Source organism: Poecilia formosa, unplaced genomic scaffold (genome assembly GCF_000485575.1).
Source record: "Poecilia formosa unplaced genomic scaffold, Poecilia_formosa-5.1.2 Scaffold6, whole genome shotgun sequence".
Lineage (NCBI taxonomy): Eukaryota > Metazoa > Chordata > Actinopteri > Cyprinodontiformes > Poeciliidae > Poecilia > Poecilia formosa.
In genome coordinates this window covers 4,424,740-4,452,680 of record NW_006799945.1, presented here as the reverse complement: position 1 = coordinate 4,452,680, position 27,941 = coordinate 4,424,740, and the positions used below count along the sequence as shown (strand labels likewise).

The 27,941-nt window shown below is 41.1% G+C and overlaps 1 protein-coding gene across 2 annotated transcripts; it reads left to right on the top strand.

Annotated features, from left to right (window-relative positions):
* Positions 1-28: 28 nt before the first annotated feature.
* Positions 29-27,419, top strand: ric1 (RIC1 homolog, RAB6A GEF complex partner 1). 2 transcript variants are annotated; one of them, XM_007568752.2, is made up of 27 exons: positions 29-618; positions 5,537-5,644; positions 12,843-12,922; positions 13,310-13,417; positions 15,092-15,237; positions 15,325-15,461; positions 15,888-15,976; positions 16,939-17,027; positions 17,891-18,035; positions 18,128-18,176; positions 18,993-19,169; positions 19,261-19,467; positions 19,659-19,697; positions 20,327-20,437; positions 20,516-20,605; positions 20,698-20,858; positions 21,488-21,626; positions 21,712-21,828; positions 21,904-22,311; positions 23,120-23,431; positions 23,583-23,741; positions 24,070-24,206; positions 24,298-24,578; positions 24,671-24,883; positions 24,973-25,150; positions 25,252-25,440; positions 25,801-27,419. In XM_007568752.2, the coding sequence occupies exons 1-27, from the start codon at positions 478-480 to the stop codon at positions 26,114-26,116; spliced, it is 4,326 nt and encodes a 1,441-aa protein (XP_007568814.1). In that variant the 5' UTR covers positions 29-477; the 3' UTR covers positions 26,117-27,419. The 2 variants fall into 2 exon arrangements, with proteins under 2 accessions (XP_007568814.1, XP_007568807.1); XM_007568745.2 differs by having other exon boundaries at positions 15,885-15,976.
* Positions 27,420-27,941: the final 522 nt, after the last annotated feature.

Below are 27,941 nucleotides of genomic sequence, written 5' to 3'. Positions count from 1 at the left end.
ACGCAAACTCTCCGGTCTCGCCCAATCAGCGTTAAGTCGGATAGACGCTTGTAAAAATGGCGACGGTGAGGCAGAGTGGAGTGAAAACTGGACTCTTAGCCGTGAACAGACACCTCTGGTCAAAACACCGAAATAATTGATACGACACTGGGAGCGGAAGTTATTCGACCCGTTTGATGCTTGCATCTCACAGTTGGAGGCTAAGTGGAGACGCAGCGGTTCTCTTTGCTTTTGTTTTCGGGAACTCTGGGTTCCCTTGGACCGCTCATTAGCTTTAAGTTAGCCGCGTAGCTTCACTGGCTGCTTGAATCTATCTTTATGGCATCTGCGTACCGATAACCTGCGCAGTGCCAAAGACTGGGATCTTCCAAAGTTTTTAATCTTACGAAAACGGCCGCTAATGTGTCATCTGGATTAAAAACTATTTAAGGAGGATCTCCGCACTGTTGGAGTGTTGAGGAGGGAGTTTCAGCCGTCATGTATTTTCTAACCGGCTGGCCCCGGAGGCTGCTTTGTCCGCTGAGGAGTGCCGAGGAGCCCTTTCACATCCAGCCCAGCTCCCAGAGGTTTTACTTCGCCTTGCTGTCAGAGACGCAGCTCAGCGTCTGGTTCTCTCGGGTAAGTTGAGTGAAGCTGCTGCCCGGTGTCGGTCATGTTCAAGAACTCAGCTGACCAGATAACAACAATGCCAGCAGTGCTAGTTTCACTTCAAGAAACATTCGACAGACTCTTTAAAGCTGCTTCATTATCTGGAAGCCGCTTATTTTCTCTGGCAGTAATGTGTGTATATCTACGAGAATTATAAAAAATAAAAAACTAGGTAATTTAGATAACAGAAGTGAGGCTTAGGTTGGTGAGATTTTTTTTTTTTTTACCGTGATGTGTTGGCATATGGTTACACCTGTACACTCACCACTGAGATGGCAAATGACGTTGTTTTGCGTCATTTCAGAGTGCGGTATATCCACACACCTGTGTAGAGTGATGGTTCTACTGTGCTGTCTCTCAACAAGTTGTCACAGAGATCTAATTGCTTATTCGTAAGAGCCTGTTTTTAAAATTCATAGCTTACAGTAATATCCATCCAGAATGTTTAATAGTCGACTATTCAAAGATGTAATACCTTTGTGCTCATCTCATCCTTTAGTTGGATTTTGTAGACAAAATATTTGGAACATGATGTCAAATAGGCCTTTTATTTGTATGTGTTACTTATGATATTGGTAAGATTCTGTTTATTGACTTTTTGATTTTTTTTAAGACCTATGTAAACAACATCAAACCAGTGTTTTTGTCTTTGACTTTGCAACATATAGGTTATTTAATTTAGGCGGAAAAACTACACATAAAATCTGTGGCAAAAAATATGGAAATCATTCACTTATTCATTAATGTGTCTTTGAGCAGGGACATCACATAATGCTGCATTGTAACCATTGGCCTGTGTTTAATCCTAATAACCACAGACTGATTTGCGTACTCAGTTTGTGGTTGGGCTTTTTTTTTTTTTTGTTTAAAAGAACTATAACATAAACCTCTAGGTATGTTGAAAAGATAGGTTGTACATTCAGATCAAAAAAAGCAGCTAAAAAAATCGTGGGAGTTGGATCAAAACAAAAAATATTGCATGTTGGATGTAGTGCCAAACAGCATTTGATGAAAACACATTAGTTTTTTTGCCTTTACCTCACAACATTTGTGTTCCTCGCCTGAACCGGGTGTTGGAAGCTTTTTGACTTGCTGAGATTTGCATTAATTTCAATTTCTCGCTCTTAATTCCTGCTTAGTATTAAGCTTTTGGGGGAGCTGGTTGGCTCAAATAGTAGCGTAGACACACCATGTGCAGAGGCGACAGTACTGGGAGTGATTCCTGGTCCCTGGCTGCTGCCTGCATGTCTTCTTCTTTCTTCACCCTCTTTCCTATCAAAATAAATGTTCTATAAAAGCCCTTAAAATCAACTTTAAAAAATGTGCTGTTTGACTGGGTTCTGCAGTTCTGCAATAGTAATATTTTACATTAACATTACTTTTTGTTTCTTTATGCTAACAGGACAGCTAACTTGTACAACTTATTTGAAGACAAATTTGTATATTGAAGCCCATCACTGATGTTTACTAAAAGCTTCATTTAGAGGAAGTTATTTGACCCAATAACCTATTGCATTGTTTTCCAGACCGTTTGTATATTATTAAGATGCAGTAACAATGGATAAGGGGTCACTGTTAACTTCCTCAGACACACCCAGGATTTGGAGCATATCTTGCTTCCCTTCCGTCTCTGTCTGCAGCATTATTACGGGCGACTGTGACTCTGTGGGTAGAGTAGTCGTCTTGCGATCGGAAGGTTGTAAGTTCGATCGGAAGGTTGTAAGTTCGATGTGCCCTTGGGCATGGCACTTAACCCCAAATTGCCTACCGAGCTGCGTATCGGTGTATAAATGTGTGAGCGCTTGTGAGTGCGAATGGGTGAATGTGACTCTAGTATAAAGCGCTTTGAGTGGTCAAAAATGATTGGATAAAGCGCTATATAAGTTCAGTCCATTTACCATTAAAGAAAGATGAACTCAGAAACTGAACTGTTATTCAGGATCTTTTCTCTCTTTAATTTCATGTGTCTTCAGCAGCAGCCTGAAATCAGGCAGCTCAGCTGAGGTGCAGTGCAGTCGTTTGAGAAGTAGAGTAGTAAATTGATAAATGTGTTCTGTTCTGTCACACAGACACATAAGTACACGTGGTTCTGCATATTTTCAAAGCACAGACTTGGAGCAATTGTTTGTGTATTCTGTAATGTTTTCCTAAGTCTTCTTTAGCCAACAGTGACTGCATGTTTCAGGCACTTGCTGACGCGACGTGGGAAATGACAATAATAATACAAATACATAGCATGTTAAGTATCCTGTTTATAGTAGCTTAGCAGTTTTTTTTATTTGAAATGCAAACGGAAATAAGAATATAGAACATACTTGTATTTCTAAATGTTGTTTCCTTCCTTCTTTTTGTCCTTCCTTTCTACCTCATTTGCTAACTTCTCCCTCCTTGTGTCCTTCCTACTATTCTTTCCTAGTTTTCTTACTTCCTTTTGTCCTTTGTTAATGTCCTAATCTACTTCCTGTATTGTGTTGGTCAGTCAGTCGTTTTGGTTTGAGTCATAATCTGTTGTATTTTTTGAAAGTCATCTGGCCTTAAATGAGAATCAGAATTGTGATAAATGGAATCAAGGATGAATTGCAAAATTTTCAGAAAACTATAGAATAAAGTTTTTGTTTTGTTTTTTCTTCTCAGTGCAATAAAATACTAATCTGTAAAGAAAACAAACTCTTTAGTGGGTAAGAAACTACAGTTTCAATTTTACAAAAATAAGTTAAGAGAAGCTTTAATCATTTTCAAGGAAACTATGTTGAACAAGAACAAAATTACAAGTCCAGAAGATTTATTGTGTTATGATCCTTTAGTGCTGAACCTCTCTGTAGTTTGTGCTTTAGGAGCTCTAAAGAAGACAGAGGTTTCTGTTTTGCTGTCAGTGACATTATTAAATTTTAATTATATGAAACAAACACCATAGAGAAGAAAGAGTTAAACCATCTCCTCTAATTACATTGACTAAGTATCCCTGCATCTAAAATTACACGTGGACACATTTTTCCTACTTCAGGACCTGACACACTTGTAGGTGTTCAGTGTTTTTCTGCAGTACTTTGTCTTTTTATGGTGACGAAAATAAAACAAGTTCTCACCTTTTCATCAAAATGCCAACTACTTTTTTAAAAAGTGTGATTAAGGTATTTTTCCCACTTCTAATCATGAAGCTGCAATAACTTCTCAGCAGGGTGCATGTAGCTGTCAGAATCAGCAAGTAAAAGAATAAAACAAAACAAGAGATGGTGGTTTGGGCCTTAAACTTCTACCAGATTTCATTTTTTAGCAGCTTCTTCTGTATTTAAGAGCCTGATAGATAAAGTTGAACATTTGTAAATAATATATGATAAACACACTGCTTCTGACAAGGTAAAGGTACAATAGGATGCGTATTTATTTTTTCTCTCTCTATCGTGTGGCATAAATATTAGCTTAAACATCCTTTTATTGAAACAAAAATTTAATCATGTCTATTATGTAGAAGACCTCTGTGGTTAGGTTGTGATTGTTCATGTTTGTTCTGCCAAAATATCTGACTTCTGGTGATTTTGGTGGCAGTCTATCTGTGATGAGTGGCCTGTACGCACCTGCTTTGTTCGGAAATTTGAGAGAGGAGTGGCTACACTGGCTTCGTGCCGAAGTTGACACATCAGCTAGCCTAAACTTCTGTAGCTTTTGGCACTGCAGCTGTAGTCTACAGGGTATCCTGACTGTTACTAAAAGGAACTCATTAAGCAACAAAATCAAACAACCAACTCTTAAAAAAAATCAAATAAAATCATGTGACTTACTTGGTTCTCATGAACATGGACAGCTATGAGGAAGTGTCCACAACTCCAAATTGTACAAATTCAGGTTTCTGGGTGACTGTGGAATTTGGAAATTCTTCAAGCCGCAGTTCAAATAAATAAAAATATGCATTTTTCACAACGTCTAGGAAAAGAATTTGCATGAGCCGTTGATGGGGTTTATAAAATTACAATAGTCGCAGCTTGACCTATAAAATAATATTAAGCTTCAGAGCAAAAAAAAAAAACAAAAAAAACTTTGCTGGGGTAAAATTTAACCAAATGGCATGCTCTGTGGTGTGCTGCAGCTTTACAAGAAATCCTCTAAGGTAATTTTGTTACAATCAGTAACAAAATTACTGATTGTTTCCTCCTCCACAGAAAAGCTAAAACTCATTGTGGAGGCACAGAAACCTGTAATATTTATGGATTGTCATGAATTATCCTAAATTCATGACAATTTAGGATTGTCATGAACTGCCATGTGATACCTATGGCAGTACTGTTGTGTTGAGGTATTCAGTACGAAAAGCACAGTAGGGTCAAGCTTTCATTCAAATTTGCCACAATCTGCAACTTTCAAATTTGAAGGACAAAGTAGGACAGTCTTAATGCAGAGTGAGTGACTTGTCGGCTCATTTTACAATACCCATAATGCCTATCCTAGCTTGTTTGAATAATGATACATATTGGAAAAAAAAAATCTTTTGGTGTTTATTTATTTCAACATGGTATTTTAAAAATTAATCTGTACAAGCAATGATGTAAAAAAAATAAATAAATAAAGTTAATCTAAATTATGATTTTTTTTTTGTGTACCTGGTGGTTTCTTAAATACACTCTGTCTCTGCTGGAGTGAGAAGTCCCACCCTAACACAACCCCAAACACTGCATTTTAAGACCCCTAATCATCCTTTACCAAGAGCTATGTTTTAAAACTTAACCAAAACGACTAAACACAAAAAAAACAGCCCAGAGTTTCTCTCATGGTTGATTCTTTTTGTTGAATGGAGCCTGAAAAGTTCGACATCATGAGGCATTTAGTTTTCTGTGTTTCCTTGTGTTCTGAAAGTACTCATTTTCTTTTCCATGTCCCTTTCCTTCACACACAGCCCAGTGTTTTGATAGTCAGCTACATTGAGTCTGCAAAGGCAGCGGCCCAGTTTGGCTTTTACCAGAAAGCAGAATGGAAGCCAGACGACTCCATGGTCGCTGTGGCGGTAAGTACGCTGTGACATTTCATCCGCTCTCATGTTTAGTTTCATTGATTAGGCTCTACCCTTTTCTAATATCCTCTTGGCAATTTGCTTGTAAACTTGCTGCAAACTTAGCTTTATTGGCATTTTCTTCAGATCAAACTGTGTTTTTTTTGTTGTTTTTTTTTTTTGTTTTTTTTACCCCCCTGCATAATAGCAGCCTGTTAAATGCTGAGGACTGTCAAAGTTCTTGCCAGACTTTGAGCTTGTGGTCGTTTTAAAAAACTCACAGACTGCTGTATGTTGGTGGAAAAACTTAACATGAACTTCCATACAGGCTTGAGACTACATTAAACAACAATACTAGCCCAACTATTTGCCTTTGTGAGCATTTTTTAACACCAAATGACTCCCTATTGTCTTGTCTCCACTTATCTGCTGCCTTTAAGGGTTTCTGCTCTCTCTCCACCAATATTCCTCATCCTTCATGACCAGATTGACCAGTTACTCTGTGTGTTTTAGCTTTCAGGTCAATAATGAGTCATTTATCAGTCACAAATACGATTTTAGAAAGAATCCCCCTTAGGTATGTTGCAGGACAGAGCCAGTAATCTTTGGACAAATGCTGCACAGAAAATGGTTCACAGTGACACTACAAAAACCGTCAAAATGCAGGCAGTAACAACCAAAATAGTAAAATCAGAATGTGATGTTTGAATGGCTTTACTGAGCCGTATTTGCATAATTTCAACCCTTTGTCCTCTGCTTATCACTGCACGATTGAGTCTACTCAAAGTGAAACGATTCAAACAAAGGTACTGCATTGTGTTCATCAGTCGCACAGCTTTCATTTTCAGTTGGATCCAAAGGTAGGAGTAACTTTAGGTAATTTTATTGACGTTGAGGCTATTTTAAGGCCATCTTGAATCCTGAGCTGATTTATTACTTATGGGACAAAACAGATGGGGAGGAAAAAAGGTATAATTCTCTTTAACTTGGGGATACATCATCTGTTCTTTTCTTTTCTTTTTACACCCACACTTTTGTGACCAATGAAGTAGCGAGCAGGCCATTTGCTAGCAACAGTGTCAAGGACAGAAGGCGTGGTTAAAGCATTGTTTGTCCCAAAACAACACCTAATATCCTTGATGCCATTTTGTCTGTCAGGTTTTAAAACGGAGAAAGGCAAAAGGCCAGTAAAGTGGGAGCATTCAAGATCATTTGGGTTTTTTAGTTTGAAAGTTGTTGTTTTTTTTGTAACATCTAATCTAATATTATAAAGACAGAACATGATTGTATAAATGATAAATCTGTTTGTTTCAAAACGAGTCAATAAAATAGAGGAAGATTAAAGGCCTGATAAGCTTCTGCCTTGTTCAAGCTGGTCTGTTTCCTCTTCTCTCTGCTCTTGCTTTTTGTCTTTACCTCCTATTGTGAGCTGAAAATATACATGAAGGAATGCCGCAAATGTGTCTGGAAAAGAAGCCGCTCGCGCTCTTTCCCATTCTCGCCTGGTCTCAAGGCAGCAGGGAGGAGGTGAAGAAGTTAAAAATATCTGGATTTAATCTCTACTCACAACCTGACCTTTGCAAACACAGCTTAGGTTTGACTGTTTCTGACTTTCCGGTGGCTTTTTTTAGCCTCAGAGTAAACTGTAAACATCAGAAATCAATTTGATGAGTGTTATATTTGATATTAAAAAAATAAAAAAATTAAAAAAAAGCTAATTGCTGTCTTTATTAATATGCACTCAAAATATATAGAAATTAGTTGTTAAAAAGCCCTGACTGGAAAACCTTGCTTCTAGAGGTGTGTAGATTTTAAAGCAACAGTTTACATCTGAGCTCCTGTGTTAGTTTATCTAGTAAAACCCAGTGGGAGTCTGACAGCGCTGGAGGCTGGAATTACATTTTTGCAACAATAACTCCTCTCTCTGTTTTTGCTTTACTCAAATGACTTGAAATTGACTATTTCAGTTTCTTTTTACTTATTAGACATGCCTGAATAATAAGCAGTAGTGCATAAAAGAGCCAATAAGAGCTATTTACCTCATCTTAAACAGTTATGCTACTTCTAACGGACGGGTTGCATTGTTTGTAGAGAACATGTTGCTCATTTTTAGTTAAATTCTGCATCAACTGCATATGAAGCATCTTGGAGAACAATCTCAAACCACCAGGACTTTGCATGTTTCTACTGATCAAAGCTGTTTTAATGTAACGCAGCAGAAGCTCCTGCGTAGAGTCAGACCGTGGGATGTGGGCGATTTATTGGTGCGCAACGCAAGGTGCAGTAAGAACCACGGATTGAAGGCAGCGAAGCTGTTTATTGGGAGCATGTGTTTTTGTTCTTCAGCGCTTTCTTCAGATACTGATTCAGACTTTAAAATGCTGAGAGCTGATGATCTTCAGTGTGTGTCTGTAGTTTGCAGTGTTGCTCGAACTGAGCTCAGCAACATCCCGCATAAATTATTACTCTCTCCTTTTTACATATTGCTTTTTTGCCTTCACTGCATAAATGAGTTTATTTAAAACGTTGATGAAAGTCACAAAGAAAAAAATACTTCAAAACATATCGTTGATCTTTACTGAACTTTTTAATTCACTTATTACCTGTGTGTGGCTCAATTTTAGGAGTAATGTAGTCATTTATCTGTGTATTTATCTTATTTATAGTCATATTGTATTGATTGTCTTTAATGATTTTTGACACATTTGTTCTTATTCAGGGAAGTGACTTTCTTTGGGAAGAGGATCCAGACATTTTACTCAATTATGAGCAGCAATACTAATAATATTACCTAAATAAAAGTAAAATCTATTCTACTGATGGCAGTAAATGTATCTGAGTAAACATAAGTAGCTACCACCCACCTCTACTTAGTTTTTATCCGTCAGTGTTTACTCACAGATTAAGGACAGTTTCCTGCTTAGCCGCTTGGCTCCAGAATCTTACTTTTGTCTACTTCCACAGGGTTTAATGGGTGTAGTTTGTTTGAATGTGGTAGATTTATCCTGGCTGTGAATAAAGCACAATCATGTATTCATTTTAGATATATTTCTTCTTTTTGCACTGAACAGCTTCCCATCAAAGTATTTGCTTTGGTCAAAAATGCGTGTAATGTAAGAATCAAGGAAAATGCAGTTGCCAAATAGGCTGTAGCTGCTCTGCTGAGCAATGCACTGGAATGTTTCCCATCCATCATTTGCCGACTTATCGTTTTAACAAGTGCATTTGAAAATCAGAGTTGTTTTTCTAATTTCATTTACTTTTTCTGGAGTCTGTTTAAGTTCACAGGTACATTGATGAGCAAATACCTTCCCCCGTTATTTTCAAAAACCAACAACTTCTCACATCAAGATTTGTATTGTTGTTTAATTAGAGAAAGAGAGAGAGTAAAGTAAAGTCGGGCTCACCCAGACAGTTGTCCTCACTCTGAAAAAAGCAGCTGTTTTCCAGATGTTAAGGCCGCTCACACACCCTACAGACCCCAAGGCTAACGTAATCGCCCTTTTAAACTATGGCCGGCATCTATGTTTAGCCAAGAGTCTGAATGAAGTTAAGGATTTTAGAAAAAGAACTCAAGGAACTTTAAAGAGAAAAAAAAAACATCTTGAAACACAGGAAATACTTCTCACCGCTGAGCTTTTCTTCCGTCTTTTTTGGGATCATTCCGAGGCCAAAATGTTCCCTCTCTGTTTTTAGACTCTCATAAGGCGCTGCTCAGTAAAGTATAATCTGCCAGGATCTCTCTGCAAGTTTTCTCCTGTACATGCACAGTGTGCATTCACACATACGTTACATTGTGTGTGGGGGAGGAGGCAGCTTTAATTCTCCATTATTCAGCAATGTTCTGAAGAACAACAGACGGTTTAGAAATAGCAGGCTGATTTCTAGATGTAGCGTCGGTATCTTTCTGCTGCGGCCCACAGGTTCTGATCTCCAGCCCGAACATCCATGATGCAACACAATAACAGCGCATTCGCTCGGCCATAAATACAGCTGGCCCTTTCGGCAGCGGTGATCAGAGTAACCTGACTGCACTCTTTAACGGTGATGGAGGAATGCGTTTAGACTTCTTGGTTAGCACACCTGACAGCTGTGGGCTTTCAGGGCGCTCTCAGCCCTGCTCTTGTTAGATACGCGTCTCACATCTGTGCTCTGCTTTTGAGCTGTTTAACTTGATGCGCTTCGTGCCAGAGGCTCCTGTTTTGCAGCAAAAGTTGGCCGCGACGAAGTTTGCATGGATTTAAATGATGATCTGTTGCAGCTGAAGTTGTTGAAGTTCTCCCAGTTTCGAGAAGAGTATCAGCTGGCTGAAAGCTTGTGTGTTTGTGTGTGTGTGCGCGCGTGTGTTGTTGCACCTCTGGGACGAGTTTAGACACGTCTAAGAGAGAGGCTTCGATACGGCATCACACTGTATAGTATTCTGCTGACTTCTCGGTTTCTCTACAAGGACTTCCAAAGTCTTTCTCTTGGTTTGCCTGAAGTCAGCTTTTTTTTTCTTTCATTTTATGTTTTTCCAACTCTGGCATGAGGTCAAACCTTTGATGTTGTTTATTTCAGACACATCATTAAGTCAAGAAGGGTTAATTTAAGAATATTAAATCATATATTTCAGGAATGCTAACACTTGCTACCAAGTGTTAGAAAAAAAAATCTGATTCCTTGACTCTATTGAAAAGGGTTTATCAGATTTTGGTCATGTATATTTTAGCTGTTTGATCAAACAGGTAGGGTTCTTTTTTCTTTTTCTTTTTCATTTCTTTTTTAGTGTTTCACAGACACTTGCTTCACAGCCTGAACACTGATGACTGTTCATGAAAAAAGCCACAAAAACCTCCCCTATGCTGGGCAACTGATTGCCTTTGAACTTCAGTGCCCACATATTTGTGGGGCTCCAGTTGGCGTCCTGCCTCTTCCTACGCCATTATCTCCGCATGTATGATCACATTGAAAGTACAAGGTGTCCTGGAAGCCCTCTTTCTGTATCTACTCTTTCTTTCATTCGCAGTTTTTATTCCCTGTACCGAGTCGAAATGAACCTAATCAAAGCCCCACCGGCAGAATGCACCTGTACTTGCTGCTTTGTTTTACTGTGATTAACCTGCAGATGAAAGATGGGGGGGGTGATTGAAGTCGTAACTCTGATTTCTGTAACCAGCGATCTTTTGAAATAAATTTTAGAAATCAAATATACAAAAAAAAAAAAAAAAACGGATCCAGAATGTTTTGGGTTTTTTTAGAAATTGTTATGCCATTCTTTTAATAGAACAAATGTGTGAGAAACGTTTTCTGTTTCAGATCTAAAAGGATTTCCAGATGTGAGTTTTTAAAAAGGATTTTGCTGCATGTTGCAGAAACTGTTCAACAGTGAAAGGTTATACTTAAGAAAAAATATATATAGTTGTCTTTCTAAATGATCTTTTAGCAGTAAAGCAACCGTAGATTGATCATGATCAGAATGTCTCAAATAAACTGAGGTTACATCTGAATTGTTTTTATTGACGTTTAAAACCTTTTGTAAGAATTGGTGGATTTTTTTTTCTTTTCAGTTTGAAAAATCATTAAATATGGTCCAGCAATCTTGTATGTATTCAATTGTTTTCTTGTCGTTTTTGAAATTGAAAGCATTGCCTATCATAATTATTTTTTGTTAAATTTATGGCACTCCATAACTTTAAAATATTTAGCAAGCCTCAGGTTACCCCCTTTGTTTGTCTCGTTTAAACCCCTTTGTATCCAGATGTGACGGAGCTGGTTTCTATGTACAGACATTGCACAGTCTTGGCACATTTTCGCTGGAGAGGGACTGCAGATCAAGTTTCGTTTCATGTTTCAGCCAACAGGCTCTGGTTCTGAAGTTTCCTTGACAGCAGTGTGTGTCTGTATCCTTGCTGTTTCTCTATGATGACTAGGGAGTTTCTCCAGTGGATGTTGAAATGCTGACAGTTTTACTTTTGTATTTAGCTAATGGCTGTTATGCGTTTTAATCAGCAGGAATATTTGTTGATTGCTATGAAGATAATGGATAGATTTAAGTGATTTATTTTTGGAAGATTTGCATTGTTATGTTTTAACACTGAGGGCATTAAGTATAAAGTGTTAGTGATGCTATAATTCAACCGATGGAAAAAATGAGCAAACTTTCTGATTCCAACTAGTGTTCACCAAGAGATTATGTTTCTATTTCTTTATTCCCACTTTTTCTAACCTGCCATCACACCAATGCACATTATTTTCTTTGATGTCTGGCTAAGTGTTTTGTTTTATTCATTATATTTATCTTTTGTAAAGCTTTTACTTGACACAAATATCAGGTGAATTGGATTTCTCTTGAAGAAACCAAAAGCATCAGAAATATTTATTTCTACCCGTCCGCCTGTGTGAAGATGATTAGTCAGGGCAAGGTGAAAAGTTCAGCTGTTTGTCTGCATTTCTTTTTATGCTTAAATTGAGAGAAAACATGTTATTTAAATGTTGAAATTAAACATTTTCCCAGATAAGTTTATGTCTTCATATTGGAATCTGCAGTTCATGCATCAAAGAAAACTCTGGCGGTCGAAACATCCTTCCTTATTGGTGAAGAAATGCTAAATAATTAAATATTCTGCAGTTGATGTTGATCTGCTGACCTTTAGATATATAATAAGCCTTTTTTTGTTGTTGTTTTTTGGTATATTCACGCTTCTTCCCATTTGTTCTTCCAGTTGCTCACAATGATTAGAGATTTGTTCTTAAAATCAGTTGAAGTGACACCTCTTCAATTGTAGCATCTTTGTTATTTGGTCATAGGATCAGATAACACCAGAAAGGAGGAGCTGGTCAGTTGCAGGAATAGTTTTCATGTGAGAACATTGCATAATCCCTCACACTGCAGCCAAAAGACCAAAGGTGACACTATGTTACATAACCGTTAAACTGACAAAGTGACTTTTGGGTGTCAGAAATCTTTAACACGAATGGTTAATATTCCCCGTCTTATCTTGTGGCATTCTATAAAAATGTAAAAATACAGTTGAACAGTTTTTAATTTGAGCTGAATTAGCCTCAAAAGGGACTAAAACCTCGTCACTGGCCGAATGCGTGTGACTCATTAGATGTAGTTTCTACGGTAGATGGCTTTCGAACTTCTGTTCAACAAATCGAAAAACTTTTGAGCCACTTTTTGAAAAGGGTTTTAATGGACAAACACTTCCTGTCTTTCTGCCTTTGTTTTCAGACCGCCAATGGCTACATCCTCCTGTTTGATGTGTTGGGTGGAGGAGAGGAAAAGTATCTTTACGAGCCTGTCTATCCAAAGTAAGTGATGCACACATTCACAGCAGATTTGTATGAATGTTGCAGCTGCTGTCCAGAGCTATTTTGAGAAAAGGTTAATTGTTTTAAGCTAATTGCTCGAGAGAGTGTGCAAAATGCTGCAAATTATTTTTATGTGCAAGGAGATATGTGTGTTTTCTCCTTTTCTTCACTGTCTTTCCTATTTCCATGCACATTTCATGTAGCTTTTATGCAGTTTATTGTGTATGGATTGTGTGAGCCGCTTTCTTCGACAGCATGCCTTGATAAACTGGAACATGTTCCCCCATCCAGGTTGGACACAAAGGTTGAAAACAAGTTCACTGTGGAGTTTCTGGATAGTTAAGTTTTCAGGAAGGTTAATTGGACCGCTTGTTTGCGTTTCCACAGAGGAAGCCCTCGTGTGAAAGTGACTCCAGGTTACAAAGAGGAGCAATGCGCCCCCGCTCTTTCTTTGGAGATGAAGAAGCCTGTGGACCTGGAGGCTCCTATCACCAGGTAGACACTTTCTTTGAATCACTGTCTGCATTTTTTTTTTGTTGTCTGCCTGAAACTACAGACATGCTATTTGAAGAAACATAAAGAAAATACACTGGAGCTCACAAATAAGATTAACTCTTTAATTCAAGTGGATTCTTTAAATTACTGGATGTATGCATGTTAAATTCTGCATTCACTTTTCCCCTCTATCAGTTTATCAAGGGTTATTGACCTGAATTCGGATTAATGAGAGGCATTTAGCTTCACATTGTGATTCTCCCCTCTAGTGGAGGGCCAGAGTAGACCTTGAGAAGTTTCTACAATCACTTAGAAATCTTCTGAAAGAGCGAACCAGTGGTTGGGAACTAAGTAAGCAGAGTGATTGATGGGTAATATTGTCAGGACTATAATTGATTCAAACGAGGATGCAAATTTTCTGACAAGATTTCCAGCTAAGCAGTTTGTTTTGTTGTCTGCTGACATGAGGGTGATGGCTTGTCAGGGTCCCTGATGAATCTGCTTTTCATTTTCACGTTGTCTTCAACTTGATGATATTTTGTCTACTTGCAACAAGACAATTTTTTTTATTTATGTTTTTAAAAAAGGGTTCATTTCAAAATTGTTTTCTTGTGTGCCTTGCAAAAGTATTCATATTTTTTCATTATGTCTGTATACATTTTTTGGAGAGATTTTGGCACCTGATTGCAACGTGAAAAGAAAATGATGCATTGCTTTATTTTTGTTGACATACAGTTATTCAAATTAAAATAATAATCCAGCTCAACAAATGCATGTTACAACTGATTGCAGAGAGACGTTGTTCTGCAGGAACTTAAAAGAAATATAGGATAATTGAAAATGGTTGGTTATAATTAAAATTACTCTATTTTTAGTAAAACATACTTGGAATTTATATTCATTTAATAGATAACATATCAACAAATGAATTATTAAACTTCAAAGTTTTTGCAGTTCTAATTTTACATGCAGGATTCCAAAGTTGTTTTTGAAAAAAAAAAACAACAAAAAAAACCCCATAATTTTCCTGTCATTTCCAAGTCTGAATAGATGTATTTTTAAAACATGTCATTAAAGAGAAACAATTATATCAAATAAAACCTTGTTTTCTGTTATACATTTTCTCTTTTCTTTGCTGATTGACAATAAGCTTCCCCCTTTGTCAGTTCTCCGTCTCTCCTCTCCCAAATCTCTTCCACTTGACGAAGATTATAGGGCAGTCATCTGAATGAGAGCTCTGCTTTGGCATTTCACAGGCACAGCTTGATTGTACAGGAGATGAGTGGGCGTCTCCCGCTGCGAAGCTGCAACGAAAAAACTTTGCCTCCTCCACAGTCGGTCCGCAGCGCCTGTACGCTTTAGTCCTCGTCATTTCCCCGCTCTCTTTGTCCTTCTTTCTCCCCGTTGTGTTGAGTCTACCCTCTCAGTCTTTTTTTACAGACAACGCTGCACCCCACAGGGACAAACACAGGCCTGTTTGTTCCCGTGTGTCTTAGAGGACAGTGAGACGAGGCAGTGTCAGCTACGTCACAGCTGGTCCATAAAACTGTCGGGATACAGCTGGATGATGAATGGCTCACTGTTTTTACCCCATTTCTTCTTGTTGCCGACTTGTCTGCTGCTGCTCTTTACTTTATACAAAAAGCGAATTTCTCCTCTCTCGTGTCTCCTCAGTCTTCAGACTCTGCAGGAGGATTTGCTGGTTTGCACGGCAGACGGATACCTCCACGTCCTGCACTGGGACGGCCTCGGCAGCAATGGACGCAAGGCCATCTGCCTCACTACAATCCCCTTTTCATTAGACCTGCAGTCCGCTCGAGGTTGGAGGAACGATTTTAAAAACATCACAGCAGCATTTCATTCCAGACTCTTAAATGTGCTGCGTATTTGTGTGTGTGTGTGTGTAGGTGGTCCCTCTCTGGACCTGGAGGGAGTCTACATCCGTAGCATGGAGTACTGTTTGACCCTGGACGGCTTCGCTGTGGTCCTCAGCGATGGCCGCCTGGGCTTTATCACACCGCTGAGCAGCTCAATCACAGCAGATGTAAGGCCCTTCGCTCACAAAGATCACTTTCTAATGCCATCAAAACAATTCCCTCTTTATGCTTTCGTCGCTTGTCTCACCAAACAGAGGCTTATTTTCTGTTAGGCAGTGTAGTGCCATCCCAAAGCTTTCTTTAAAACAGCATGATGCGGCTGCTGAATCTCTTCCAGCTCCTGCCTTCATGTAGATTTGCTTGTAACCGCCTCCGCTGCCTGATCCCATGAGCTACTACTTAAATCCCCCTCAGGTTCACTTCTCTGTCGCCGCAAACCGACTGCTGGTGTTAAAAACCGTGGTCAAACACAAGCTGTGCAGCTCTAAAATAATTACGTTTTCCATACTTCTGATCAGTGTACTTTGTTCTATAAAACTTGCCTTTTTTTTTTCTTGTGTATTTTCTGAGTTTTTCTCGTGTGTGTCCAGCAGCTGCAGGGAGTCTGGGCAGCAGACGTGACGGACGGCACCTGTGTGGCTGTCAACAACAAGTACAGGCTGATGACTTTTGGCTGCGCCAGGTCTGTGCTACTGTCTCACACTCTGTCTGCGTTTTCACAGTGCAGAGCCGGGCCTGTTTACTTGCATTTGTGCGTTACAGTGAGATTGTTGTCCTTGCGGTACGTGTCCACTGCGAAAATTTGTCGGTTCGTGTTTGTCGAGGCTACCTCGTGTGTGCTTGTCAGGAAATCTGTTGGACTGGCAGGAATTTCTCTCCTCGCCGTTTCGTACTAGACGTCTTTTTTTTTTTAATGAGTTTCTGTGAACAACACGCTTCGTATTGTGTTTAACTGAATTCTTTCTTAAAGTAGAAAGTTAAAGTGGAAAAAATACTTGAAAAATATATTGCTCTATACAATTTGTTAGTTTTTTTCCCCCACATTTAAATGTTTCAGATCATCCAACAAATTTTATACATAATATATGACCTTCATAAATGTTGACAGGAGTTTTCATTAGCTGGGGCAAAAAAGTTATTCAAGCCAATCTGAAGGCTTAACGAATTTATTGACTTTCACCGGCAATTTTCTTTGATTGTTTTTCTTTGATAGATTTTTTTTTGGCTTTCAAGTTACTCTCTTGATTATGGTATTATTTTTTTGATGGTGCACACAAACTCCTTCGGACTGCATGCAAAGTTTTTATTTTCCCCAGAGTACTTCTAAGTGCAGCGGCAATTGATTTACTCAAAAACTATACGGAATAAGAACAAGCAGAAAAAAAAAAAAATCCTTTAAAAAAATGTACATTTAAATGGTGATTAAATCAGGTGATTTTTATTTTATTTATTTATTTATTTATTTATTTATTTATTTTGTCTGATCTGAAGCAGTACAGAGGAGAGTTTCGAAGGAGAGAAACCGGTTTTGTTTTAGTTGTTGTGGAAGAAATTGTGCGTTCAGTAATTTGCAGACTCATTTTGATCTTTTTGTGTCACAACACTTTATCTGATTAAAATGAGTTTTACTGTCCTATGTTGCAGCGGTTCAGTGTTGGTCTACATGATCGACACGACGACAGGATCGATGCAGCTGTCCCACAAACTGGAGCTCACACCAAAACACTACCCAGGTATCACTCTTGCACTGTCCGTTACATCTCACCTGCTTTTTACCCTTAACAAATGCATCCGTTCAGGATTTCAGACGCTCTATATCCAATGTAAAGACACAGCGCCCCCTGGTGGGCTAATCTCTTTCTTAGTCTGTATGTTATCCGTTTAAAATCTTTTCACTTGTCTTTTCAAGCTCGATGTGATGTCGCTTTTCTCTGCATCTTATTTGCATGTGTCAGAGTACAGGGGTCTGATGGAGGGTAGAAATGTAGCCACTGTTGAAATGCTTCTGATCAAAGTGCACAGATGAGTTTTGGACACAGCAGAGCCAGATGATTCAGCAACACAAGTGGCTCAGAACCCTGCAGCTTAAACCTGTAAATTGCATCAAACTACAACCAAAGATCCTTTCACAGCAGCTTTTCTCTCCGTCTCATGCAAAGTCACTTAAAACTCTGCTTGAAGGCGTAATGGTAAAAAGAAAAAAGGAAAAAAAAGCATGTTCTGCTTGTTTTGTCCTTTAGATGCTGTATAATATAAGAAGATAAGAAACTCCAAACAGGGGGATGCTTTTTACTGAAATGTCGATAATATCCTCATCTGTCTTACTGAAGAGTTTATGCTAAAACAAATTGTAAATATTATCTTCAAATCACTTTGTTGAGCTTCTGCTTAAGATTCCATTCGTTTGTTTTGACATTCCTTGCAAATGTTCCAATTTTGAGTAGCTAATTGACACATTTCAAGTTTCTTGATACGATAACGGGTAAATATGAAATAACAAACAAATACAAATGAGATGGAAATACCGAGAATGCTTCACTGCAGCTTTTACACAGTAATCCCACAAATACATTTTCTGGATCTTTTTCCCATTTAGACATCTATAACAAGACTGGCGCCGTCAAGCTAATTTGCTGGTCACCTGACTACAGTGTTGTCATGGTAACCTGGGAGTGTGGCGGTCTGTCGTTGTGGAGTGTCTTCGGAGCGCATCTCATCTGCACGTTGGGAGAGGACTTTGCGTGAGTTGGACACAGAGTTCTGCTTTGTTTTGGGGGGTTTTTTGGTGAAAGTTTTTATATCTCTGCATTTTTTTTGTACGTTATCTCCACAGGCATCATTCTGATGGCACCAAGAAGGACCCACTTAAAATAAGCTCTATGGTATGTGATGCTGCTTTTTATAAAAATGAATGCAATGCTTTGTTGTGATTTTATTTTTACATCTGAGTAATCCTATGGGTAGTGAATTATTTTCTTGTGAAGTGGAGCAAAGGTAGCTCAGATCCTGAAAAAACATTTTTAGACATAACTTCGGACATATTAGTAGGTGATTATGTGAAAACACAGTACAGTACAAAAATCTGGAGTTGTCTGTCATTTCTCCTTGTTGTCCTCTTGAGCAGCTGGGAATTTCAGGTCATCCAAAGTGATCTAGATCTATACTTTTTTGAGTTTTAGTTTTGATTATTATTTTTTTTATATACTTTTTGTGTATTTAGTTTCTAGTCCAGTGGCATAAAACAGTACCTAACAGCACAAACAATGTTATTCCAAAAGAACAATTAACTAAAACCTTGCCACACAGAAGATGATAAACTGAAGGATGGTCTACCTCTCAGGTTGAGTCCTTACTAGATTTTTTTTCCCTTTTTTTTTTTTTTTTTTTTTTACAACTACAAACTATAATGTACTATGCGCTATTTTCAGAAAGCGCACTAAAATACGCTTGTTTCATAATTTAAAAATTCACATTCAGACAATATTTATAAACCTCTCCCAGTTTAAAAAAAAAACTCAAAGCTGTAATTGCAGCAAAATGTGTTTCTGCAAAGTTTTGACTCGGCAGTAGTCAAAGCAGGCAACGTTCAAAAGAAAATAAGGAAGTCTTGATAATATGTAGATTACATAACAGTCTGGCACAATCATTTTCTTTTTTTTCCTCTGTGTTGCTAACATGGATAATGTGCTGTTCACCAGAGCTGGGGAGCAGAAGGCTACCACCTGTGGGTGATCCCAAGCAGACAGGAGAGGAGAAAGCAGGAGGAGGACGAGGAGCAGGACGTGGAGATGATTTCTCCTCCTCACCCTTCTCTGCAGGCTGGGATACTGCAGTTCCACTTTATTAAGAGCGCGCTCACAGTCAACCCCTGCACGGTGAGAGCACAACCTGTCCGCAGCGCCCTCGCACAAACACACGGTCGCATCAAACATTCGTGCTTTCTTTGCTCCTTCGTCAACCGTACAGAGTAACCAGGAGCAGGTGTTGCTCCACGGAGAAGACCGCCTCTACCTGACCTGTGGGGACCCCACGCAAATCCACAGCACCGCTGACGCACACACAAACCTGCACCCGCGGGACGGCAGCCCGATGCATCACCCGCCCAACCCAGACTCCTCTCTTTCTCAGGGACTCAGCACTTTACTGGGACACAAGCACTGGCATGTGGTCCAGGTGAGTGTGTGAAAGTAACCAGCAAGCAGGATCCAAGCAAACATATTTAATTGTTCTGAAACATAAGATTAGATTGTGGTTTTTTAGGTTCTCTCCATGTAATTAGTGTTTTCCCGCCTCACCAGCTGCAGTTTTAAATTGGCTCCACTCAGCATGAAGTTTAGTTCACTGTCTTTTTGTCTCTTCTTTAGATTCACAGCACATACCTTGAGAGCAACTGGCCAATACGGGTGAGTGAGTATGTGTGTGTGTGTCAATATGATTTATAGCTCTTGCAGTGCATTTACACAGCAGTGTGTTAACTTGAAATATTCTCTTAATTAAATCCCTCTTTAGATTATTCTTCCGATTTAAACGTGATTGCATTGAAGGAGAACAGTTATTATTACAGTCTTGCAACAAATACCTGTATTATGTGCAGAGTATTGCACATTAAGATGTGTAAAAAAGATTTTCACAGACTTGCTGGGCTGGATCTATTTTGGAAAGAATAATGTGGGATAAAATCTCTGTATCTTCAAACCTGGGAGAGAAGCTGAATAAAATTGTGTGGCATGCAAAAACACTTGCATGTGAAGCTAATCTTATCTACCGCCGCAAAAATCTAAAAATCAACCACTGTCTTTTGTTGCTTTGCAACGAGAGAGAGTTTACTGGCGTTTGCAGGGCATAGTCACTCCACTGTTGCCAACTCAACGACTCTTGGCAATATTTCAGAAAAAAAAAAAAAAAAAATATCGGCCGGAATCGGCAGGTCAGGTTTTTTAAAGATCTGCGATCAGCCAGAAAACTGAAATCGGTGCATCCCTAATTTTTCTTTTTCAGCACTTTTTAACGTTTTACTATTGTGTGTCTGCAGTTTGCAGCCATAGACACAGCAGGACAATGCATGGCTGTCGCAGGCAGACGGGGCTTTGCACACTACTCCTTATTCACGAGGAAATGGAAGCTGTTTGGTAACATCACTCAGGTAGGCAGACACTCGTCCCATTTTGTATAATAAATAAAACTTGTGAGACGAGATGAAAATAACTGTGTTTGTTTGCAGGAGCAGAACATGACTGTGACAGGAGGTCTTGCCTGGTGGAAAGACTTTGTTGTGGTGGCATGCTACAATTTCACAGACCAGCAAGAGCAGGTGACGGTGGCAGACTCGGCCTCATTATTTCTCTTCAGTTCTGAGTCTGAAGTTCTTTTTGTCTCATTATGGCGACTGATTCATCTACCTAGTTGAGGCTCTATCAGCGATCATCTAACCTGGACAATGCCTTCGCCTCGGTTACCAAGCTCCACTCTGACACGCTGCTGCTCAACGTCTTCAGAGACATGGTCATCCTGTTCAGAGCCGACTGCTCAATCTGCCTCTACAGCATAGAGAGGAGGAATGACGGGTATTACTCTCTGAGCTTCATCTTCTTTCAGTCATAATCGCATCAAATTTCTTTATGGTTGGTTCATTTTCTGGACAAAATGTTCCTGATGTGCCGAAACTAAACTATCTATTTTTAAAATCAATACTCCTTTGTTTTTTGGCCATTTGTGCAGCAATTTCTCTTTTTGGTCTAAAATGTCTGATCAATCCCTTCCTGTGATGTAGCTGAAGTAAGAACATTTGTAAAACCCAGATCGCATGATTTCTATGCCTTTTCATCTGGTTAAGATGCTTTTGTTTACCTTTTCTGCTGAGACTTTGCCTCCACCCTCTGGTGAAAAAAAATAATTACAGATGTTTATTTCTTGATTTCTGGTTTTTATGAATGTTGCCCTCTAGACTCTCAAAGCCATATAAGTAGAAATTTCAAGGTAAACAGTTGTGTGCTAAATATTATCTTATCAATCAAATCAAAGCAGATTTTATCTGTATACTGCCAACTTAAATCAAATTGGGAGAGAACCCGTTGTAGAACCTCGAGGAAAACCAGCCAATCGTTGCTTTCTGTTTTGTTTAAAAATGACTAAATGTAAGCGTTTTTCAAAAGCACCCCTCATAACTTTCAACATGTGTTTTTGTTTCTTCCAGTCCAACCCCGTCGGTTTGCGTGGAGCTGCTGCAGGAGGTCTCCATGTCTCGCTACATCCCTCATCCAGCCCTCGTGGTCTCGGTCACGCTCACGTCGGTGCGCACAGAGACTGGCATCTCTTTGAAAGCACCGCAGCAGGTTAACGACGGCACATTAAAACCCACGCTCGCTGAGCTGGGAACAGAGGTATGATGAGCTGTGTGTGTTTGTGTTTCCATATCAGGCCTGCATGGCAGAGAGCATCATGTTGAATCTGGCTGGCCAGTTAATCATGCTGCAGAGGGACCGATCGGGACCACAGGTACGGGACAAAGAGACGCCTGCCGTCAACAAGAAGCTGGTGAGTACAAACTTCTCTCCGTTTCCATTTTCACCGAATACAATCCCCTAACCGTTTTCCTTTTTTGTCTTGCAGCTACCGTTCTGTCCCCCGGTGGTGCTGGCTCAGTGCGTGGAGAACGTGTGGACCACCTGCCGCTCCAACAAGAAGAAGCGCCACCTGCTGGAGGCCCTGTGGTTGTCCTGCGGGGAGGCGGGAATGAAAGTCTGGCTGCCGCTGTTCCCCAGGGACCACCGGAAGCCGCACTCGTTCCTCTCCAGACGCATAATGCTGCCCTTCCACATCAACATCTATCCACTGGCGGTGCTGTTTGAGGACGCCCTGGTGCTGGGGGCGACCAACGAGACCGTACTGTACGACGGACTGCAGGGATCCTCCGAGCCACTGGAGGCGCTGTTTCCTTACTGCACAGTAGAGAGAACCTCCCAGATCTACCTCCACCACATCCTGAGGCAGCTGCTGGTTCGCAACCTGGGCGAACAGGTTTGTTTGTTTTTTACTTAGGCTTCTGATTGGACCACTTCATGGGAAATCTCTAGCCTGACTGTTGCCTTCCTACGCAAATCCGCTCGATTCAAATCTTCCTTCACATCTCCATCTGGGTTTTCTCCCATTATAATGGCAATGGAGGAAGTGAATGAAGGCGTTCAGTCCGTGCTGGCTCCCAGATATTAAATAAACATCAACAGCCGCCTCATTCGCTTTGACACGTCTTTCTTTGCAGGTAGGGATGGTTATTTACAGAGCAGGGAATTTTCCCGTAAGCTTCTCAGTGTCAAACTAGGGGCAGGCGATGTGGACTTAGTTAAGTAAGACCTATTTGTTACTTAATTTTTTAGGTAACTGTATGGCTGTGAGGACATGACACAGCAACTGCAGCCCCATACACACAAACACTGCTCTTGAAAATATATAATTTGCATTATGGTTCTCCAGGACGCCAGTCACATAAAGAAGTGTGATTTGTATCACTAAACCGCACATAGTAGCTGCATTCAATCATATTTTCAAATTTATTGATGCACTTGTTAAACAATGGAGAAAGCGGTAAAATAAACAGTCCCGACAATACAGACAGTTTCAGGGGATTTTAAACATCATTAATTGAAATTTATTGCGACGGGGATAAATCAAATGTCTTATTACGGTAAGAAATTTATCTCGACGAAGGATGAACGATACAATGAACGCCCACCAATACAACAAGCAAGCAAAGCGTTGAATAAGGGGCTTTGAAAATTTTAACATAGGACTCATTTTTCAAATTCTATTCCCCCCCCTCAACTCCTAGGCTTTGATGCTGGCTCAGTCATGTGCCGCCCTCCCCTACTTCCCTCACGTCCTGGAGCTGATGGTCCACGTGGTGCTGGAAGAAGAGGCGACTTCACGGGAGCCCATACCTGACCCTCTGCTTCCCACCGTGGCCAAGTTCATCACGGAGTTCCCCCTCTTCCTTCAGACCATCGTCCACTGTGCCCGGAAGACCGAATACGCTCTGTGGAACTACCTGTTTGCAGCCGTGGGGAACCCCAAAGACCTGTTTGAGGAGTGCCTCATGGCTCAGGATCTGGACACAGCAGCTTCCTACCTGATCATCTTGCAGGTGAGAAGGAGGGAAACAACCTAACCAGTTCCCGTTTAGACTAAAACGACCGTTGCGTACGTAACCTCACGGTTCTGTGAAATGCCGGATCAGTAGGGATGAAATAGAATTTTTTTTTTTTTTTTTATGTTTACTCTCTTGTTACCTCCAGAACATGGAGGTTCCAGCCGTGAGCCGGCAGCACGCCACTCTTCTCTTCAACACGGCTCTGGAGCAAGGCAAGTGGGACCTGTGTCGGCACATGATCCGGTTCCTCAAAGCCATTGGCTCAGGAGAGATGGAGTCTCCGCCCCCAACGCCATCAACTCAGGTCAGAGAATGTAATCATACATGATATTATAGTTTTCTTTAATCATACTGTTTTTTTATTGTTGTTGTTTTTGCCAAAATTCCGGATGATGTACATCTAAAAACATAAAACGGTGTTCATAGGAGTCCTGGAAATCCTTAAATGTTTGAATTTTACTATGAGAAATCTGTACGAACCCAGATGAAATATTCAGATAATTTGTGTTTCAGATTCATAACTCATGTGAAAATCCTCCCTTCTCCTTACAGTTTTAACTATTTATGACAATAAGAATCATATCTTTGTAAAGATGAACATGGAAATAAAGTAAACACCATGATTTCTTCAGGAACCCAGCTCAACCGGCGGCTTTGAGTTCTTCAGAAATCGCAGCATCAGCTTGTCCCAGTCTGCAGATTCCATCTCCACGGGAAAGTTCAACCTGCAGAAGACCTTCAGCATGCCCAGCGGATCGTCTGCCAAAGGGTACGGGCCCAGTATGGGTTAGCTTAATAACAGATACCTTTACCATCCGGCCGTCATCACTTCAGTGAGTGTGTGTGGTGTCTGCTCTCAGTCGGGACGTGGAGTGTGCAGAGAACATGTACATCGACATGATGCTGTGGCGCCACGCCCGCCACCTCCTGGAGCAGGTGCGTCTCCGTGACCTCGGGTGCTTCTCCGCCCAGCTGGGCTTCGAGCTCATCGGCTGGTTGTGCCGCGAGAGAAACCGCGTGGCGCGGGTCGACGACTTCGTTTCGGCTCTGAAGAAGCTCCACAAAGATTTCCTCTGGCCCTTCCCCGTCATCCCCGTGGGAAGCCTCAGCTCCCCTCTGAAGAACGGACGCTGTCGCAGCGGTGAGCAGACGGGAAATTTAGCTGCGTTTTAGCTTCCTCTCGCTCCTGTTGATCGGTTTTGTGTTTTTTTCACCCCCCCCCGTTCCTCAAAGTGCTGAGCACGCAGCTGCTGAAGTCTCAGTCTGCAGACAGTCTGCTGAACAGCGAGATGGACACAGCCCCGCCTTCCGCCGCGACCGCCAACCACACCTGGATGGACGGGCTCGAGCAGAGCACCAAAGACCCGGACACAGCCTCGTCTGCTCACTCCAACCAAAACTCACCGCAGACGCACGACGCCTTCCTGTCGCTGCTAACTAACAAAGGTAAAAATCGATCCTTGTCAGCCTGCTTTAAAAAACAAAAAACAAAACAACCTCAGGCTCTGACTGTTCATGTCTGTCTCTGCGTTCAGTGGAGGAGTACAGCGTCGGCTCGGCTACAGACCTCACAGAGACCAGCTCAGTGGTGGACGGCGACTGGACCATGGTCGACGAGAACTCCTCCACTCTGAGCTTGAGTCAGGCCGAGCTGGAGCACATCTCCATGGAGCTGGCCAACAAAGGCCCGCACAAGTCCCAGGTGCAGCTCAGGTGAGAATCTCAGAATTTCATCTCTCTTTTTTTATTTTTTTCTAGTTAAAACATTTGTGGGATTCAAACCAGAAAGCTCTGTTTTGACGTCTGTCCCTTAGGTACCTCCTGCACGTGTTCATGGAGGCGGGCTGTTTGGAGTGGTGTGTTGTGATTGGTCTGATCTTGAGGGACGCGAGTGTCATCAAGCAGGTGGTCAGCTTCCTGGACAGCCCAGAGGTCCCTCCAGAGACGACACAGAGCCTCCGGAACGGCTTGTTGGCCGTTGACGCCTGGGCCTCCAGTGACTGGTGGGTGTTCAGACAGCGGCTGCACCTCGCAGATTTAGTCATCACAAGTTACATATTTCACATTTCGACACAAATACAAACTTCAGAGTATTTTGAGGAGTTTTAATACAAAGTAATGTATAATTGTAACGAGGAAGAAAAGTTATATTTGCTAGGCTTAATATAGCATATTTAACTGTATATTTAACAATGTTATACTATTCTGTAATAAAATATTTATATTAGTATTTTCAGTAAGTTCCCCAAATCAAATCATGTCTTAAATTTCATTCAAGGTGGCATTGAAAAGCCTTAAATTTCATTCAAGGTGGCATTGAAAAGCCTTAAGTTCGACGTTCCTGTTTTCTCTCCGCTCTCCAGCCTGGGGTACAAACCGTTTCTCAACCTGATCCAGCCGCAGCTGCAGCAGCTGCTGGACTCGACGGCGGAGCAGGTGCAGCCCGAGGCCTTCCAGCCCGCCAGCCAGAGCTGCAAGCTGGCCGCCTCCGAAGGCCCGGGCGGAGCCGCCGCCCCCCGGCCCGAGGACAGCAGAGGGGGGGCGGCTCCGCTCGGCCTGGCGCTGCCCACGCTCGAACCCGCCGGAGTCTTTTCCCGCCCTCCGCCTGAAGACTCTCCGCCTGAACAAACGGAGGAGCAGAGGGAGGAGGAGGGGAACTACGACTGCACCTTGTCCTGAACGCCAGCGCCCGATCCTGGGACTCCAACCTGTGAATTTCAGACGGAGGAAGCAGCAGCAGCTGCTGACTGGAATTAGTTTGCATCAGCATGTCTGCGCACAGAAAGTTCCTCTCCCTCCAGGTTCATACTTCAGTCAGTATTATTCTATCTTTAAATCCGCCCTTTTATTCAAGGCGTACTGAGCTACCAGCTAGGCTCTGACTTTGTCTAGCTTTTCACCAAAATGTGCTCTGTGTGTGGAAAAAAAGGTCAGCTATGTCAGTTTCTACTCCTGGAGGTGTTGGGAAGCTGCAGAGCAGCACAGAAAAGCACCAGGCTTTCTCTCTTTTCTTTCTTTCCAGTAAATTCAAAGAGTTTGAACATCATGCTGCATTACTTAGCAGACTGCAGAACAAAGCTTTGCTCAGAAACCATGCGATTGTGTCCGAGCCTGCAGCACGAGGAGTTTCATCCTTCCATACCTCATCGCTTTAGGATATTTTCATACCTTTTTAAATAACTGGACCAGCAAGATTATTTTTCTACCAACTTCTATCACTCTGGATTCCCCCAACTCCCTGTGAAAAACACCTGAGTTCAGCGTGGCTCTGGTGTGTAGTATTGTCTCAGAAGGGAATCGGTGTTAAAGGTACCAGAATCCTGAGCTCCCTGAACTGTGTCGGCTGTTTTCTCAAATTTCCATACAAGCAAACTGGGCATAAAGCAGAACCCAAATTAGCTTTTATTAATAATAATAATAATTCATCCAGTCACTGACATGCTCTTAAAGCTGCTTTGTTTTCTCTATCACTGTGTGGTAAATTCCTCCTCCCCTGCAGTGTTAACAGTGAGGCAGCAGTGTAAACTAAAGGGAACTGATCTGACTCGTCCTCTCCAGCGGTGCAGTGAGTTTGCTGCTCTCCCCCGTCTTCATTACGTATTAGCATGACTGGCGGCTGTGATCACTCTGAACTGATTTTATCGTATTAGTCCTCATTGTTGCTGTTTATTTATTGGCATTATAGCAGAGTGGAGGTTTGTTTTTATGACTGAGAATGAGCTTAAATAATCAGACTGGTGCGTTGGCTGTCAACCACAGGCACTAAAAAAGGGTTTCGGCAGTATTATAATGTGCAATGCGTTTGAAATGTTACTTAAGCTTTATGTTTTTTATGTCCTCCGCCTGTGTTTTTCTCTTTATCGTAGACCGAAACAGTCTGTAGGTTCGCCTGTGTCGAAACCGTCGGCTCTCAAGGCGGCGGTTTGTTTCGGAAATCTCCCGTCAGAAATCGCCGTCTCAGAACAGAAAAAAAAAAAAAAAAGCGTTGCCGTGAATTTGAATCCAGTTCCAGCGGGCACCAACCTCCTCAGCCACACACTACGCCGCCACCTTTATCCACACTTGAAAACAGTCAAACTCGACGAACCAAAGACTTCCGACGTCCAGAGGCCTTCTGTTGAAACTCGACAGAGTCGTTATGCGGAGGGAACCGAACCTCGAACCCATCCACCCGAACCAACGCCACTCGAAACTGATGCTGACAGAATCCAAGATGGTTTCCTACGGAAATGAATATTGCAGATGTTTTATGGGTTTGTTTTTTGTTTTTTTTTCCCTTCGCTGCAGGGTGACGGGGTGGACAGCCGGCCGTGGCTTCCTCCCTGCTGTGTACAGATTAAAAGTATTGCCTGTTTGCTCTGAGGCGGCAGACATCCTGAATGCAGTGTAAAGACGACTCTCTTGTACATTTTGTCTTTTCTACTCCTTGTTCAGTTTTCTACTATTTTTTTCCCCCCGTGTACATACAGACCAATAAATTATTTTTAAAATTAATATTTTTGCC

What these genes read in the sequence shown, in the direction of transcription:
- ric1 (XM_007568745.2), top strand. Translation starts at nt 478, where the DNA reads ATGTATTTTCTAACCGGCTGGCCCCGGAGGCTGCTTTGTCCGCTGAGG. An exon ending in ACTCCATGGTCGCTGTGGCG is followed by an intron (nt 5,645 to 12,842) that starts GTAAGTACGCTG and finishes CTTTGTTTTCAG; the next exon opens with ACCGCCAATGGCTACATCCT. An exon ending in ATAGAGAGGAGGAATGACGG is followed by an intron (nt 20,859 to 21,487) that starts GTATTACTCTCT and finishes TGTTTCTTCCAG; the next exon opens with TCCAACCCCGTCGGTTTGCG.